Source organism: Globicephala melas, chromosome 10 (assembly GCF_963455315.2).
Source record: "Globicephala melas chromosome 10, mGloMel1.2, whole genome shotgun sequence".
NCBI classification, from domain to species: Eukaryota; Metazoa; Chordata; class Mammalia; order Artiodactyla; family Delphinidae; genus Globicephala; species Globicephala melas.
Genome location: NC_083323.1, coordinates 92534695 through 92549508, shown reverse-complemented (window position 1 = coordinate 92549508; position 14814 = coordinate 92534695). Strand labels below are relative to the sequence as shown.

At 50.2% G+C, this 14814-nt stretch overlaps 1 protein-coding gene across 1 annotated transcript in view; it reads left to right on the top strand.

The window, feature by feature from the left end:
- FAM234B (family with sequence similarity 234 member B) overlaps positions 1 to 14688 on the top strand; it is a 36241-nt gene extending 21553 nt beyond the window's left edge. The window contains exons 6-13 of the mRNA XM_030841286.2: positions 3026 to 3173; positions 3516 to 3657; positions 4664 to 4807; positions 4980 to 5061; positions 7492 to 7647; positions 9774 to 9891; positions 11400 to 11620; positions 12201 to 14688. Of these exons, the coding sequence (XP_030697146.1) occupies positions 3026 to 3173; positions 3516 to 3657; positions 4664 to 4807; positions 4980 to 5061; positions 7492 to 7647; positions 9774 to 9891; positions 11400 to 11620; positions 12201 to 12206 (1017 nt within the window). The 3' untranslated portion in view covers positions 12207 to 14688. The remainder of the gene's footprint in view (positions 1 to 3025; positions 3174 to 3515; positions 3658 to 4663; positions 4808 to 4979; positions 5062 to 7491; positions 7648 to 9773; positions 9892 to 11399; positions 11621 to 12200) is intronic.
- The last annotated feature ends 126 nt before the right edge of the window (positions 14689 to 14814 follow it).

Here is a 14814-nt window from a genome sequence, read left to right as displayed (position 1 = left end):
TCCCACCCCTCTAGGTGGTCACAAAGCACCGAGCTGATCTCCCTGTGCTATGCGGCTGCTTCCCATTAGCTGTCTATTTTACATCTGGTAGTGTATATATGTCCATGCCACTTTCTCACTTCATCCCAGCTTACCCTTCCCCCTCCCCGTGTCCTCAAGTCCATTCTCTACATCTGTGTCTTTATTCCTGTCCTGCCCCTATGTTCTTCAGAACCTTTTTTTCTTAAATTCCATATATATGTGTTAGCATACGGTATTTGTTTTTCTCTTTCTGAATTACTTCACTCTGTATGACAGACTCTAGGTCCATCCACCTCACTACAAATAGGGCAGTTTCTTTTTAAAGGAATTATGGTTGTTAGCAGAAGCATAGCAAGACAGTGAACAGGTTTGTGTGTCCCGAACAAGTTTAAAAGTCTTGGCCTTGACATCACATCTGTCTTCTAGCCAGCGGTGGTGGATGGGATGACAGTTCAGGTCTGACTGAGGGACCCTCCCTAGCAAGGGGGCTCTGTTACAGGAATGGCTTCTCACCTGCTTCTACTCTGTGCCTTTTTTGGTGGTAGAGGGAGGGGATATGGCGGTGGAGGGAGGGGTATGGACTAGTCTCCATTCTGCCTGGAAAGTGATAGGCAAGACTAGAAAAATCTTGGAGAAGTGGTGGGTTCAGAGCAATAGCTTCATCTTCATACTGACTTTTCTGACCTCTATACCAGCAAAAAAGAACCTGAGGAACGTGTTTGAGCTGCAGATGTGGAAGGAGGAATGAGACGTATTAGGTCTATGATATAGAGGGGCGGCATTCTTAGATCTGGGGCTGGAGTGAGGCGGGCTTGGGACACCTGGACATGGTTGGGGTTAGAGAACAGATCTGGGCTAGCATGTCAGTGGGAAGGGACCTTAGAGGCCATGAAGTTAACCCTCTCACACTGTGCTACAGTCGCTGATAACACTGTTCCAGATACATTGGCACCCATTCCCTCTGAGTCCTCAGGCTGATGGCAATAGTGCTAATTTGTGAGACAGTCCATTTTGTTCCTGGCCCACTCTAGAAAATTCTTACTGGTGAGAAATCTGCTTTCTCATAGCTTCTATTCATGGTGCCGGCTTCAGCTCCATAGAATACTCTGAATCCAATCCTCTTTCTACATGAACGCCCTTTTGCTGGAAGCCTGGTCCCTCTACAGCCTGCCATTCTCAAGGCTAAACAGTCCCGATTTCTCACACTGTGCCTCACGCAAAATGATCCAGACCCCTCTCTTTCTTGATTTCTTTCTTTTTTCACTACACCTTGTCCGTATCTCTTTTATAATATGGTACTCATAAACGAAAACAGTATTCTATTTGTAATAGAACCAGTTATATCAACATAAGGAAATTGTTGCTTCTTTTGATATAGACTGTTTATCTATAAATGCAGCCAAAGGCTGTGATAGCCTTTCTAAGAATCAGTTTTTGTTTATAACCCGTTAAAATACCCACGTCTTTTTTCCCTACTTCTTTCATTTTTTTCCTTCCAGTGTTATTGAGCTATAGTTGGCATACAGCACCGTATAAGTTTAAGGTGTACAGCACAATGATCTGACTTACGTACATCATGAAATGGTGACCACAGGAAGTTTAGTGAACATCCATCATCTCGTACTGATACAAAATTAAAGAAATAGAAAAAAATTTTTCCTTGTGATGAGAACTCTTAGGATTGACTCTCTTAACTTTTCTACATAACGTACAGCAGTGTTAATTATGTTTCTCATGTTGTGCATTATATCCCTAGTACTTACTTATCTTATAAGTGGAAGTTTCTACCTTTTGACAGCCTTCATCCAATCCTCCCTCCTACCATCCTTCCCTCTAGTAACCACAAATCTGATCTCTTTTTCTATGAGTTTATTTGTTTTTGAAGTATAACTGACCTACAGCCCTGTGTTAGTTCCTGGTGAACAACGTACTGATTTGATATTTCTGTACATTTCAAAATGATCACCACAATAAGTCTTGTTACCATAACATACCCACGTCTTAATTAATGGCCCAATCTTTTCTTCCAGATTTTGATCCATCTTCCAGTCTAAGACTTTTTGGAATTTTGAGTCTGTCAAACAGCCTATTACCTATCGCTCTCAGCTTTGTGATCAACTTGAATTCTGTTCATTCAGGTCTTTGATAAGAATGATTAACAGGAATGAGATAATAGCTGGGTGCTGTGACATTCCACTGAAACCTCCCTCTGGGTTGGCATTGGCCCTTTCTCGGGGTACACTGAGAACCACATTTCTTTATCTTGTCCATAAGAATTCATGATGATAAACTCTGTCAAAAGCTTTACTGAAGTCAAGATACCGATGTAGTCTTTATACTTCCCAACCAGTGACTCTATTCCCAAAAGAAAATCCTCTAGCGCAGGGGTTGGCAAACTGTGGCCTGCAGTTTGTTTTCATAAAGTTTTATTGGGACGCAGTCACCCTGCTCATTCGTGTATTATCTATGGCTGCTGTCACGCTAGAGCGGCAGAGTGGAGTAGCTGCTACGGAGACCGTCTGGCTGGCAAAACGTCACATAGTTACTGTCTAACACGTCACAGAAAAGGTTTGCGGATCTCTGCTTGGTAGTGAGGTTGATGGTGGCCAGGCCAGATGTGTATGTCATGATGGGAGCACACTGCCTGCGCTGATTCTCCTGGGACCAAATGTTACTGGGGATTTCTGGGTATGGGGGCAGAGACCCGGGGTCGGCTGTACTCTGTTTAGCTCTAGGCTAGAGTTCTTTGCCTCAGGAGACCGAGGCAACAACTGTGCTTTGGAGAACTTCCCCAAGCTACCGTCTAACAAGGGAACGGGGCACTTGCCCCACTTTCTAACTTCCAGGGAAATAGAACGAAGTGGGCTTGGCTTTGGGCTTTCCAACTTTGGGAGGTGTTTCTGACCTCTTCGCTAATGAGCAAGCAGTGCCTATCTAGAGAAACGATTTGATTCGGAAACGATTAGGCATCTATGGATTCAACACCCGTCTTTCACTTCGTCAGCCAGATCTGTGCTTCCTGCTGGTGTCTGGCCGGACAGGGAGTCCCGTGGGCCGACCCGTGAAGTACAACATCGTCGGAGTGGGGAACCTGATCGGCCCTCAGATTTACATCACCACCAATGGGGCTGCCTACATCCTGTTTGGCTTTGGTAAGAAGCAAGGCTCATTTTTGCTACTGTCCCCGTGGGTGTATGGTGAGGCCCCCTTATGTGACGTAGAGAAAGCCTGGAGTCAGAAAGCCTGGAGTCACTGACACCAGCCCTCTGTCACCTCCTCTGCCCGGGCCCCCTGCCGCAGGGCATTCACTCTTCTCCAATGAGAAGCTCTGCCCAGCGTCCACTTAAGCACTTCCCCACTCGTTCCCTGCTGGGCCGGGCGGGCTGTGTTGGACCCATCCACCTGCCCAGGCTCTGGGTCTCTCACTCCCATCCTCACCCTGGGAAAATGCCGTAAAGTTCACCTTCTCCGTGTTGGTTCTTCTGTGCCGCTAGGAAATATCCAGGCTGTCGCCCTGCGGGACATTTTTGTTCAGGCCCAAAATCGAGACAGCTTACCACCTTCCCTGCAGATAGACGAGCCCGAGTGGGAGAGGCGGAGATCCATCAACCTGTCTGAGCTCATTGACATTTACAGGTGGGCAGCCGTCTGGCCCCGTCACAGGGAAACCGAGTCATCGTCTGGTTGGGCTGGTGAACACGTGGGCAGACGTTTGCGGGGGAAACAGTGCTGGCCTTCACATACCACCTTGTGACCTGGTTAAGGGGAGTTCCAAGGGCTCTTCTCTTGGTGACATGAAGCGTTGACGTCTACGTGTGGGTGACCATGGCGTGTGATCACTTCGCACCTGGGCGGCGAAGCAGGATATTTGTTTGGCGTGGCAGTCAGAGCAGGGCAGGGTGAGACTGGGGAACCGCAGGCAGGGAGATAGATTTATGTAACACAACTGCTTGTAAAACTGTGCTGAAGGATCGGCCTTACTCTTCGCCCGTATTTTTCTCTTAGTTGAAGAATCACTTTGGCAGAAGCAAGGGCAGCATCATGAAATCTTATTTTTTTCTTGTTTATTTCTTAACTAAAAGCATGTTGCTGGTTATCTACCGTGGATTTTACTCATTTCACCCCAGGCCTGGGTAATAATTGTCTTCGTTCTTTTCCCCCCAGAAGCTTCAAATCATTTTCTAGCATTTTCTCAGGCAGTATCACATTGTGTCAGTGCATTTGACAGATGTTACATAGAGTGGTCCCGGTTGTACAGAGGGAGAAGTAATTGGATGCAGCGTACAGCGTGAGCAGCTGTCCGAGCTTAATGACAGTTTCAAGCATCCTGTCCCGACCTCCGGCTCCTTCCCTGCCACTGTCCTCAGCTCTGTTATCTTTCCCAGAGCATCCAGTGTGAGATGCGCTTCTCCTGTCAGTTCCTTCTGAACTTGCCTGAATTTTCTAGGGCTCCTTGGTTTCTAAAGAAACCAAGAAAAGGAGATTCAACTGGAATGGCAGAGCGCCCTGCCTGACGAGACCCTGGTGGAAGACAAACGCAAGGGTCTATACAAACATGTACGCCCAGAGGAAAAGCCCAAGTAAGCAGGGCAGGCATCTCATCCAAGCCTGAGACTAACCGTCGGGGTCTTGTTTAACTCAGTGACGGGGTGGAGCTCCTCCAGACGGTGAAGGTGCCGGGTTCCAACAGCAGCGACCTCCTGATCACGACCAACCGAGGCCTTGTCCTGCTGCAGGGGCAAAACCTCACACCTTCCTGGACCCTGAGCCTCCAAGGCCTGCGCAGGTTGGCAGTGTGCTCCTCGCGTCTGCTTCTTGTTCCGCTTGCCCACCTTTCAAAATCACCCAGAATGACTGCTCGCTATCTGGGGCTCGTGCGAGGGGAGGGGGCGGGAAGGAGTGAGGTTCTCCTCTTTTTCTCCTTCACTTCCGATCACTCACGTTGTTCTCACTTGCAGCCAGCCTACTCCTGGGTATTTCACGGACGATGAGACGTTAGACTTCCTTCTGCAGATACCGAATGGAGTTGGGCTGAAAAAGGTAAAACCTGGGGACTCGAGATCAGTCAAAACATATATCCAGTATAAACCTGGTGTCCAGCCCTGCGCTAGGCATCGTGAGAAATAAAAAGAGCCTAAAGGATGGTCTCTTCCTTCAAAGAGCTCCGAGTCTAGCAGAATGGGTAAAATGAAAGGTCACAGTGCAGTGCTCAACGCTACAGCATCAGAAGCTTTGCTAGCTGCCCTCCTTCCTACGCAGTTCATTCTGGGTTCTCAGTGTACAGGAGCCTTCTGAAGTCTCTTGATGGGGAAAGGCAGGTATAAATAAATGTACCACTTCAGTACACGTACTCCTAGATTTCACAGAAGCTGGGCTAGCCGGGGTGGCTAGGATGTTACGGGGGACTTCATAAAGGCGGGAAGGGTGAGCAGAGCCTTGCAGCTGAACTGCGTTTCTGGAGGAGGGTGGGCAGGCAGGCAGGGGCAGGGGCTCCAGCTCCCTGAGATAGACGGTAGGGTGTGTTCCAAGGACACACATAGGTCATTCTGATTTTATGTCAGGTTGTACATCGTAAGGATTTAATGACTGGATAGACAGTTTTCATTCCTTTAACGTTACAGGCAGAATTCGAGTTTTTAAAATTTCTTTTTTTTTATAATCGACTGAGCGTTTTGGTTTATCCTCAGCATGAAATATGCATTTATATACGATTGTACCCTGTTCCCGGAGAGTGACTTCAACAAACACTTAATCATTGCCTCTCACGTATGCCAGGTTCTGTGCCAGGTGCGCAGATGATGGCTGTGGAGACACAGCATCAATGAGAACAAGCCACTGCCTCGTGTGGTTCAGTCACCGGGGTGCCTGTACCTCGGACGTCGTGGTGAGTGCTGGAACGGAAGTTCGCACGATGCCACAGGGACGTGGGGAGCAGATGGAGGGAAGGGTGTCGAGAGATGCTTCCCGTCATTTGGGCGTTAGATGTGCAGAGTCACGAGAGCAGAGAAGAGGTTTGCTGGATGGATATAGGAGGCTGGGCAGAGGGGCCTTCCTAACAGAGTGGTCAGGACGCGCTCAGCTGCTGGAGGGCCTGAAAGCCAGGCCGCGGAATTCAGATGAGGCGTAGAGCCTAGGGTTATTTAGTCATGAGTAGGGGACAGATCCGAGGACACAAGGACCACTTCGGGGAGCGTCTTCAGGCAGTGCCAGACAGGAAGGAAGCAGTGTCTGAGTGTGTTTCAAAGATGATTCAGGTAGAGACTGAAATGTCCGTTGGCTTTCCCAGCAGGATGAAGGAGGAAGGGTACATGTGGGTTGGTTTAGAGCTGAGATGCTGAGGGTTTAGGCTTGGGTTTTAGTCCCTGACTCCACTACTAATTGGTGACCGTGGGCAGATGACACAGTCTCACCCAGCTGTAGTTTCTGCATCTGTGAAACGGGAGTAATAAGACCACTTGCCTTCATAGGGTTGTCGTGACGGTTAAGTGGAATAATATGTGTCACTGGCTAAAGCGTTTTAGTGCAGTGTCTCTAGACTTCTTTTCTCCCCGAGACTAATGAAGGGAATCTTGGACTGCTAGCCTGCTTCCCCTCTGCTTGCTCTCGGCGAAGCAGAGTCTGATCCTGGGCAGAGAATGGCAGGCCCAGGACGCTGGGGGCACAGGGAAGGGACTTTCGAAGGAGGTGCAGGGCAGAGACACTGAGGAGAGAGGCCGTGGAGGTGCTGGGGCTGGAGGTGATGGGGGAGTTTCTTGGGGATTTTGGCAAAGGAGAGGCTGTTTTGTTCTAGAACTGTGCGGTGTGAGGTATTTGGGGTGACAGGAGATACCAGTGTTGCCGGGGATTATAAATCTAATCCCCTTCATTATCCCTTGAGAGATGCAACTAAGGAGTGAATTTTTCTCTTAATTTTATGTTTTTGTGCCTGTTCAGACTATGCTCTTTTAAATTTGAGACTCCCTTTGGGCTGAGCTGCACCTGCCAGGATGCACACGACAGAGTCAAACTTGTAAAGCTTTTAGCCCAGGGGACAGGACAGAGCTGTTGCCAAATCATGTTCCCCGTAATCGTAATTGTGGCAGCTGCATTGCTGGAGGGAAGGGATGAGGGTCGGGTTTCAGCCCCTCCACGGTGGGATGTCTGCTCCGTCCAGGACTGTCCCGAACGCAGAATAATCAGCGTCACTTCCTGTCCCCGAGCCTCCATCCCCTCATCTGAGGACGGGAGGAGGCCGAGATGACTTATAATGTCCCTTCTCACCTGGGAAGGCTGCAGTCCTTTAGACTCTGTCTAGGGTCCTGGGCCTAGCTGCTATTTAGCGCTCTCTGAACACCCCGTTGTTTGCATCTGGTAAGCTCCGCCTGTTAACGTATGTGATGTTTGCGTGTCCATGGGTTTTTGTTCGGGTGCGCGTGAGTTTTCCGCTGTCTCTCTGAGGATGGCCTGTGCTCACCGTCTTCTCTTTTGCAGGTGATGGTGGTGGATGGGGACTCTGGAATGGTCGCTTGGAGTTACAGCATTCCGTGTCACATGGAAGAAACTCCGGCCACCTCAGCAGCCGCTGTGGACCAGAAGTCTGTCTTCCTCTTCTGGGCTGAAGGGCTGTCAGCTGCATCGCCCAATCCTGTGAGTGAGCATGGGAGGGTCCCTCTGTCACTTTGTCAGATGGCAGCAGCTCTCGGGGCTGCCTTGCCTGGTCTGCAGCGGGCAGGGAGGGTTTCATGGGGGCTGAGGCTGGGCTTTGAGGTGAATAAGCTGAGATTTCGGAAATAGGCGGGGCCGCAGGGTGGCAAAGCAGGGGCGGGGGGACGCTGGGCTGAAGGTGAGGGTTCACCTGGGGGACCACGGGAGAGAAGCTCCGATACACGGAAGGCAGGTTTGAGAATTCTGTCCTGCAGCACTTTAACGGGGTTGAGGAGGCACGGGGCCACCTCTACAAGGTGCCTGGGGATTTTGAGTAAGACTCACCCTGATTTAGTCCAGTTACACACAGCTGACCAGCACCTACTGTGTGCCAGGGACCTCGGGGTAAACTAGGAACAGTGCTGCCCTCTGCAGGAGAAGACGGATGGTCCCTGGCGATCGGGTAGCCTGACAGAGGGAGAGTCCTGCGTTCATTAGCCCTGTGCTCTAGGACTTCACTTTTTTGAGTCTTATGCTCTTTATCCGTTAATGAAGATGCTAATATGGTCCCTGGCTTTCGGATCAGATTTCCATAAATGGTTGTCCTAACTCTGCAGTTCCCTGACATGTGAATGTGGGCAATCTACCTACCATTTAACTTCCCGGTTTCCTCCTTTAATAAAATGAGGGGCTCGGATCAGATGACTCTCAAATGTAAGTGTCTATAAATGAGCACAAAACAAAGGCATATTACCAATGCTGTAACAGAGGTGCACATAGGAAGTTTAGATGGACGCACAAAGGGAGGGGGGTAGTCATTTTGTTGGGGGCGATTAGGGAGCTTTTCTTGAACAAGGTGGCATCAAGTTGGGGACCTCCAGACAAGAAGTGTTTTAATGTGTGGAAACGGGCTCACGAGGAAGACGTCTAAGGGGGAAATAAGATTGGCCAAGGTCAGGTAAAGTCAAGTGAAGCATGTGTTTGTTTCACAGATGTTCTTAGAGCGTGGGGTGCATAGGCCTATAATCGTAGGAGGCCAAGGAAGGCAGATTGGGGTTGAAAGGCATAAGACCTTGGTTTTCACGCTAAGGAGTTTGGGCACCATGCCATAGGCAGTGAGGAGGGAGTTGGGCTCTTTTCTTGTCATGTTAGCTGAGCCGGTGCTGGGATACTGAGGTGTGTGGGAAAGCCCTCTCCTGCTCTGTGACAGTGGTGGGAGCGCACCGCGAGCTTCCCACACACGTGTCCCCTCCCCTGCTGACAGTGTGGAAGCAGGGCTGACACTCACTTCAGTTGTGTCGAGTGGTGGCTTCTCTTGTTGTGGAGCACGGGCTCTAGGCGCACGGGCTTCAGTAGCTGTGGCTCGTGGGCTCAGTAGTTGTGACTCACGGGGTCTAGAGCGCAGGCTCAGTAGTCGTGGCACATGGGCTTAGTTGCTCCGCGGCATGTGGGATCTTCCCGGACCAGGGCTCGAACCCATGTCCCCTGCACGGGCAGGCGGACTCTCAACCACTGTGCCACCAGGGAAGTCCCTGATGTGCATTTTTTTCTGCTGTCGGGGGTCAGGAGATTGACACTCAGGCCTTGGAATTTTTATATTACGATTAGTGAGTTCTGTTTGGTCCATTCCTGTTTATTTCAGGAACAGGTAAGATTTTTGTGATTTTTTTTTTAGCCTGACTCTTGCGATTGGCTTCAATATCCAGTGAAAGCAAATGTCTTTGGCTCAATATATATTTTTTTAATATGCAGATTTTGCCTCCACGAAGCCCCCCTGCCTGCTGTCAGGGAAGAACCTCTTCCTAATACTCCGTTGGCACCAGACTGCGAGGGCCCCCATCAGTTTCTGTCCTGGGGCATGCCCGTTTCCTTTCTTCCTCTCTTTTTCTTATAAGCGAGAAAGCATCTTCTAGCTCTAGTGGTTTGAAGAAGTTAGTGTTTGTTTAATCAGTGTTTTCAGCTCTTGGAAATGACACGTCTCTCGTATGTGGGAGTTTCTCTCGAACACACCCGCATAGTTGGGATCGCAGGGGATGAGTAATCACCACCGTCTCCACCACCCTTTCATCTGAGTGACATCGTACGAGGTGTGTGGACTGACCTTTGCTCTCACTGGTGCTTGTTGTCAGGATGTCGTCCTGGGAACCGAGCCACCCAGCCTTCACCACCTGTACCTCCTGCATCCAGCCTTCCCCTCCATCCTTCTGGATCTGGCCAATGCCACCGGCACCGTGACGGCTTCAGAGGGTAGGTCCCGGGGACGGTGGGGTCTGTGTACACAGAGGAGGGGAGCGGATGTGCTGGCCGTGGTGAGGGTGGTACCATCGTCCCACCGAGGGGAGGGTGTGTGCCTGCGGATGACAGCAGGGCGAGTGCGCCGCGCTGTTCCCGTGCATTTCCCCTGGTGGCCCTGGTTCCCCGGGGCCGTCGCCCGAGTGCGCCCTCCCAGCGCCCGGCTCACGGGGTGAGGGCCCACAGCCTCCAAACCTGCTGGAAGCTGCGGGCAGTGTTATCCCATCCCCAAGCGTCCACGGAGCTGATGTTTCAGCAGATGTTTACTGAGCATCAGCTGTATACCGGGCGCTGTGCCCGGTGCTGGGAATACAAATCAGACTGGTTTCTCGACCTCGTAGAAGCTTAGGACCTGGAATTCACTGCAAAGGATAAAGCAGAGGCAGGACGTTTCCTCAGGGCATGCGTTTAGGCTCAGTAGAGACTTTTCTTTGGACTAAAGGGCACATGACCATCGCGTAGAAACTGGCGCCAGGAGAAAAAGGGAAAAAGAAAAATCCCCCGTAATCTGAGCACTCATAACCGCCGTTAACGTTTGGAGGTGCTCTACTTTACATGTGCATCTAAATAATATCACAGAGCAAGACTGGGATCGCATGTTAGAGACCTGTAATGCAAAGCCCTGGAAGGTCGGCCACCGCAGCTGGTCTGGGATCGTCCGATGGTCCCTTCCTTGGAGGGTCCCGTCCCACACTGGCCTCTGCGAGTCTGCAGTCCTGCGGGGGCCGGCCAGGCCAGCCATGGTTCCTTTCTTTACTTCTTTTCCGTATTCCCTTGCCATTCAGAGACTTGCTGTCTCCTTACAAACTCGTTTGCCTTGAAGGTGAGGTTGCTGCTGTGACCCTGGGCCCACTGGGCTGCACTGGGAAGAACAGCTCATCTGGAACTTGCAAGTACCCCTGCCCACTGGCTTTGTGCGCAGCAGGGCGGCGGTGGGGAGGTGTGAGTTTGCAAAATCCTGTGACTGGATCTAAATGACCTCCTTTTCAATAGTAGCATAAATTGTTATTCAGCGAACGTTACGTAATGGTAGTTAAGAATCAAGACCATTTTTATTACAATACCTGGTTTATAGATGAGGCAGAATAAACACTGGCTATGTACGTAGCTTATGCCACCAGCTACTGACAGTCTAGGAATTCTCAGAATTTCTAGTCTGTTGTACTCACTTTTCTACCAAATTGTCGCCACAGTTGGCCATTCCTCTCCCTTCCTGATCTGGGGCTTTCTTAGAAGTGGCTTCGGAGAAGCACAGGTACAGAGGCTGAGAATTTGCTGCTTTGCACCCCTGGGCACCTATCGTCTAGTCAGTGCCTTGCGTTGATTAGGTGCTCAGTAAACTTCTTCTGTGAATTAGCGAAGGAGGAAATGAGTGAATGAATCCAGTTGCCGAACCAAACCACTCTCCTGTTAGCTGAAGTCTTCTGTCCTTGTTAACTGCTCTTGTTTTTGTCTTTCCTCAGTTGGGATCAACGACCTCTGGAAAGATGCCTTTTATGTTACCAGGACCACAGGGCCAAGCTCTGAAGGGCATCCCGCACCCCTGGTGGTCAGCAAGCTTAGTCTGCGGTGGGCACTGATGGAGGGCCAAGTGATCCAGCTGAAGGAGACGGCCCCCAAAATTGGCCGCGGGGAGCTGCGAAGATTCCTCTCGAGGATAAAGTTTGTTGACTCTCCCTACCAGGTGAAGAGCTTGTGAAAGTAATGTCTGGTCACTACTGAGGGTTGAAGACACATCATACCAAGCCCGAGTCTGCTCTTTGGAAGATTTGGGGAGTGGGAGCCTTCTTGAGTAGCAGGTATCAGGAAACAGTTATTTTCAACCCGTGTTATTTTGTAAGCGTACTTCACGACCATGAACTACTGCTCAGCTGTTTTGAGCTGGAAACGGTACCGTCTCTCTTAGGAGACATTTGGAGGTGCGGGCTCCTGGCTTTTACTGTTACCCCTGGCCTTTTCCGGGTGAGGGCTCGTTGTGCCAGCATCGTGCAGGGCTTGTGACAGTTACACACCACGAAGAATTATCTTGCTGAAAATGCAGCACTCCCTCCCACCCCTCTGAAAATCCTACGGTCTAGTTCAGTGTTTAAGAACGTATCATGGAAAAAGGTAAAGTCTCTGGGCCTTTCTGGAGGGACGCTTACAAACCACTGGGGCTAGACAAAAGGACAGGAAAATAGAGGGAAATTCTGACATTTAGGGTCCCTCCATGTCTCTCCCATGAAAAAAATTAAAGTCATTGATACTTGCACTCTTCTCCCTAGATCTAGGCTGCTGGACTCTTCAGTTTCAGAAGAAGTGAACTGAATGGTACTGTCTCTCTCCAGCTGGAGAGGACGACTTCTGTCACCCACTCCGCCACGTCTGCGTGAATGTTGCCAAACACTCTGGAAGGCACTTGGAGGTCTTGGATAACAGCACGATCCGTTTGGCTGGGGTGCTGCCCTTCCAACCCCCTAATTAACCCCTTCTAGGTGTTCTGTGTGGATAGTTTGGAAATGTGAATCTTGTGTTATTTTTTGTGTGTCTAATTTATGAACCCTTGCTGGGAAATTCCAGTGAAGTCCTTCCCTGGAACATTTTGTTGTGCGTTACGCCCTGAGTGTGTATCTGTTGGTGTGGCGATGAAACCTTCTCTAGATAAGTATGTCCTAAGCTCCAGGGACCCAGGTTCTCATCCGTCCGAAACACATCTGGTTGGTTTGGGCCTCTTGAGACTCCCAGATAGCCTACCTCTGACTTGGAGGGCCCCTCAGCATTTCTCCCCTTCGTCTCCCCCTACCTGTACCTCGGCTGCAGTAGCGAGAAAGACTGACACGGGGATGTGGTGCGAGCCACCCAGAATCCTCATCTCTTCCTTGTTTTGTGGTTCCTGTCTCCTCTCTCCTCACATGTTCCTTTGCTCTGTATTCAGTGACCATAACAATAACCCTGTTCCTATCAGAAGGGGAACAGGAGAAGTTTAAACGCCCCGCCTCTGACAAGGTCCATAGGTTATGGACGTGGTTCGGGTAGTTCCTCCAGTCATGAGCGTTTTACCGTGGTCACTTCGGACGTGCTCAGGTGTGCACCGTCCACAGCTTAGAGGAAAACGCAAGTCAGGAATGCCTGAGGCTGGCAGCCTCATCCCCTTTATCTCCGCCCTGCTTTCTCAGCATCTTGTCCTAGTGGGCATCCTCCTTTCTGCCTCTCATTTTGCTTTTTATTCAGGGATATTTTTGCTTTGCTTGCATGAGAGCGAAGCTGTTTCTGGACTTTGGCTCCTTGAGTCCAGCATGCAACCATTCTGCCCTGTACCCTCCCTTCCTTGTAGAGCCTTTGAAGCAGAGTATTTTGAGAATATGTCTGTGTAAATACTATAACTTTTTATAAATGGAGAAGTTCTTTAGAATTATCTCCAGAGCTTATTTCTTCCTTCTTCTGTATGAATATGTTACTTTATCAGGTTCTCCCCTAAACTTCTAGGCCGTTGTTTATATAGCAGAGAATCCCACGTTAGCTGGGGGAGAACCGCTGTTCTTCTCGAACAGTTTTGATAGGTCATCCCTGAGTGCACTCGGGTTCTCTCTTTACTTGAGCCCTTGTGTTTTTAGCTTGTGTTACTAAAGAGATTCCAGAAAATCGGGATACCAGACTTAAAGGGGTATGTCTGAATTGCCCACCGGTAGGCGTTGTGACGTAACCGAAGGTTGGTAGCCGGAGCTGTAAGCAGGCATGTTGCCTGGCCTGTAGACTGGCCTCGCCGGGTTTCTGCCCCCTTCCCGCCTGAAGTCCCTGAAAGCAAATTTGGTTTCAACACTTTGGAAGGCACGTGTGGGTCCAGCTTCTTGTGAACTTGGGAGAACAATTAGGACACACCCAAGAGTCTGGGATTGATTCCAGATTCACTTCTAGGGTTTGAATCTGCCTGGGTAGAAGGGCGTAGGATCTAGTTCAGTCTAATAGAGAATTCTAAGGACTGATTCACAGTCACCCGAATACCTGAAGCCTGAGTGGCGGCCTGGGCTGGGTCACCTCGTTCTCTGCCACGTGGAGGCTTTCAGGGCTGCCAGCCACTTCAGGCAGGAGTCAAACGCAAAGCTGTTTACGGAGCATCTGGTTTGGGGGGACTGTTTGGGGCAGGAGACTATATTTATGCTGGGAGAGTCCCAGAAACACCTAAGCAGCAGCTAGGGAAGACAGCGGCCCTAAATTCTTTGTGGTGTGTTTGCAGACTAACTTCGCATAGATTGTTTGGTCTCTGATCAGTTTGAATCTCCCTTGCTAAACACAGGACACAAGCTCTAGGTTTCTTCTTCCTCCTGCAGCCAGTACGGGGGGAGTAAAGGGTGGCTGAAGATCGAGGAAGCTTCACCTGATCGGTGTGGGTGCTGGTCTCGTCCAGTGTGTCCCTAAACTTCCTTCTCCTCGCGGGCAACGCCCCAGCCGGACGTCAAAGATAGGAAGTGCTCTTGTCTTTCGGGGTTGCCAGCAGAGCCAATCAAGCGCTACTTAGAAAGAGTATTGACTTCCGTGAATGCCGGGGTGTTCCTTCTCCCAGTCTCTCCTCTTTCCTTCCCGTGCAAGCCCTCTACCCTAGACGACATCCTCCCACCCCCAGAGGGACTCTGCTCCCCCTTCTAGTGTGGTTCCCCCCACGTCGACTGTGAATGGCCGCCCTTACTGCCTGTGCTAGAGAAGAGCCAGCTGGTACGTTGTCAGGAGGCGCTGTTTAAAATGTGAATCGTTACAGAACAAATAAACACTGTGTATAGGAGCATACGTGTGTGCTGTTCTCCTTCTTCTCAGCCATCAAGGATGGCGGGTTTTCCCTGACGGAAAAGAGAAAGGGCGAGTGGATGGACGCAAGGTGGGGCTCAGAGGGGAGTGTAGGCTGCA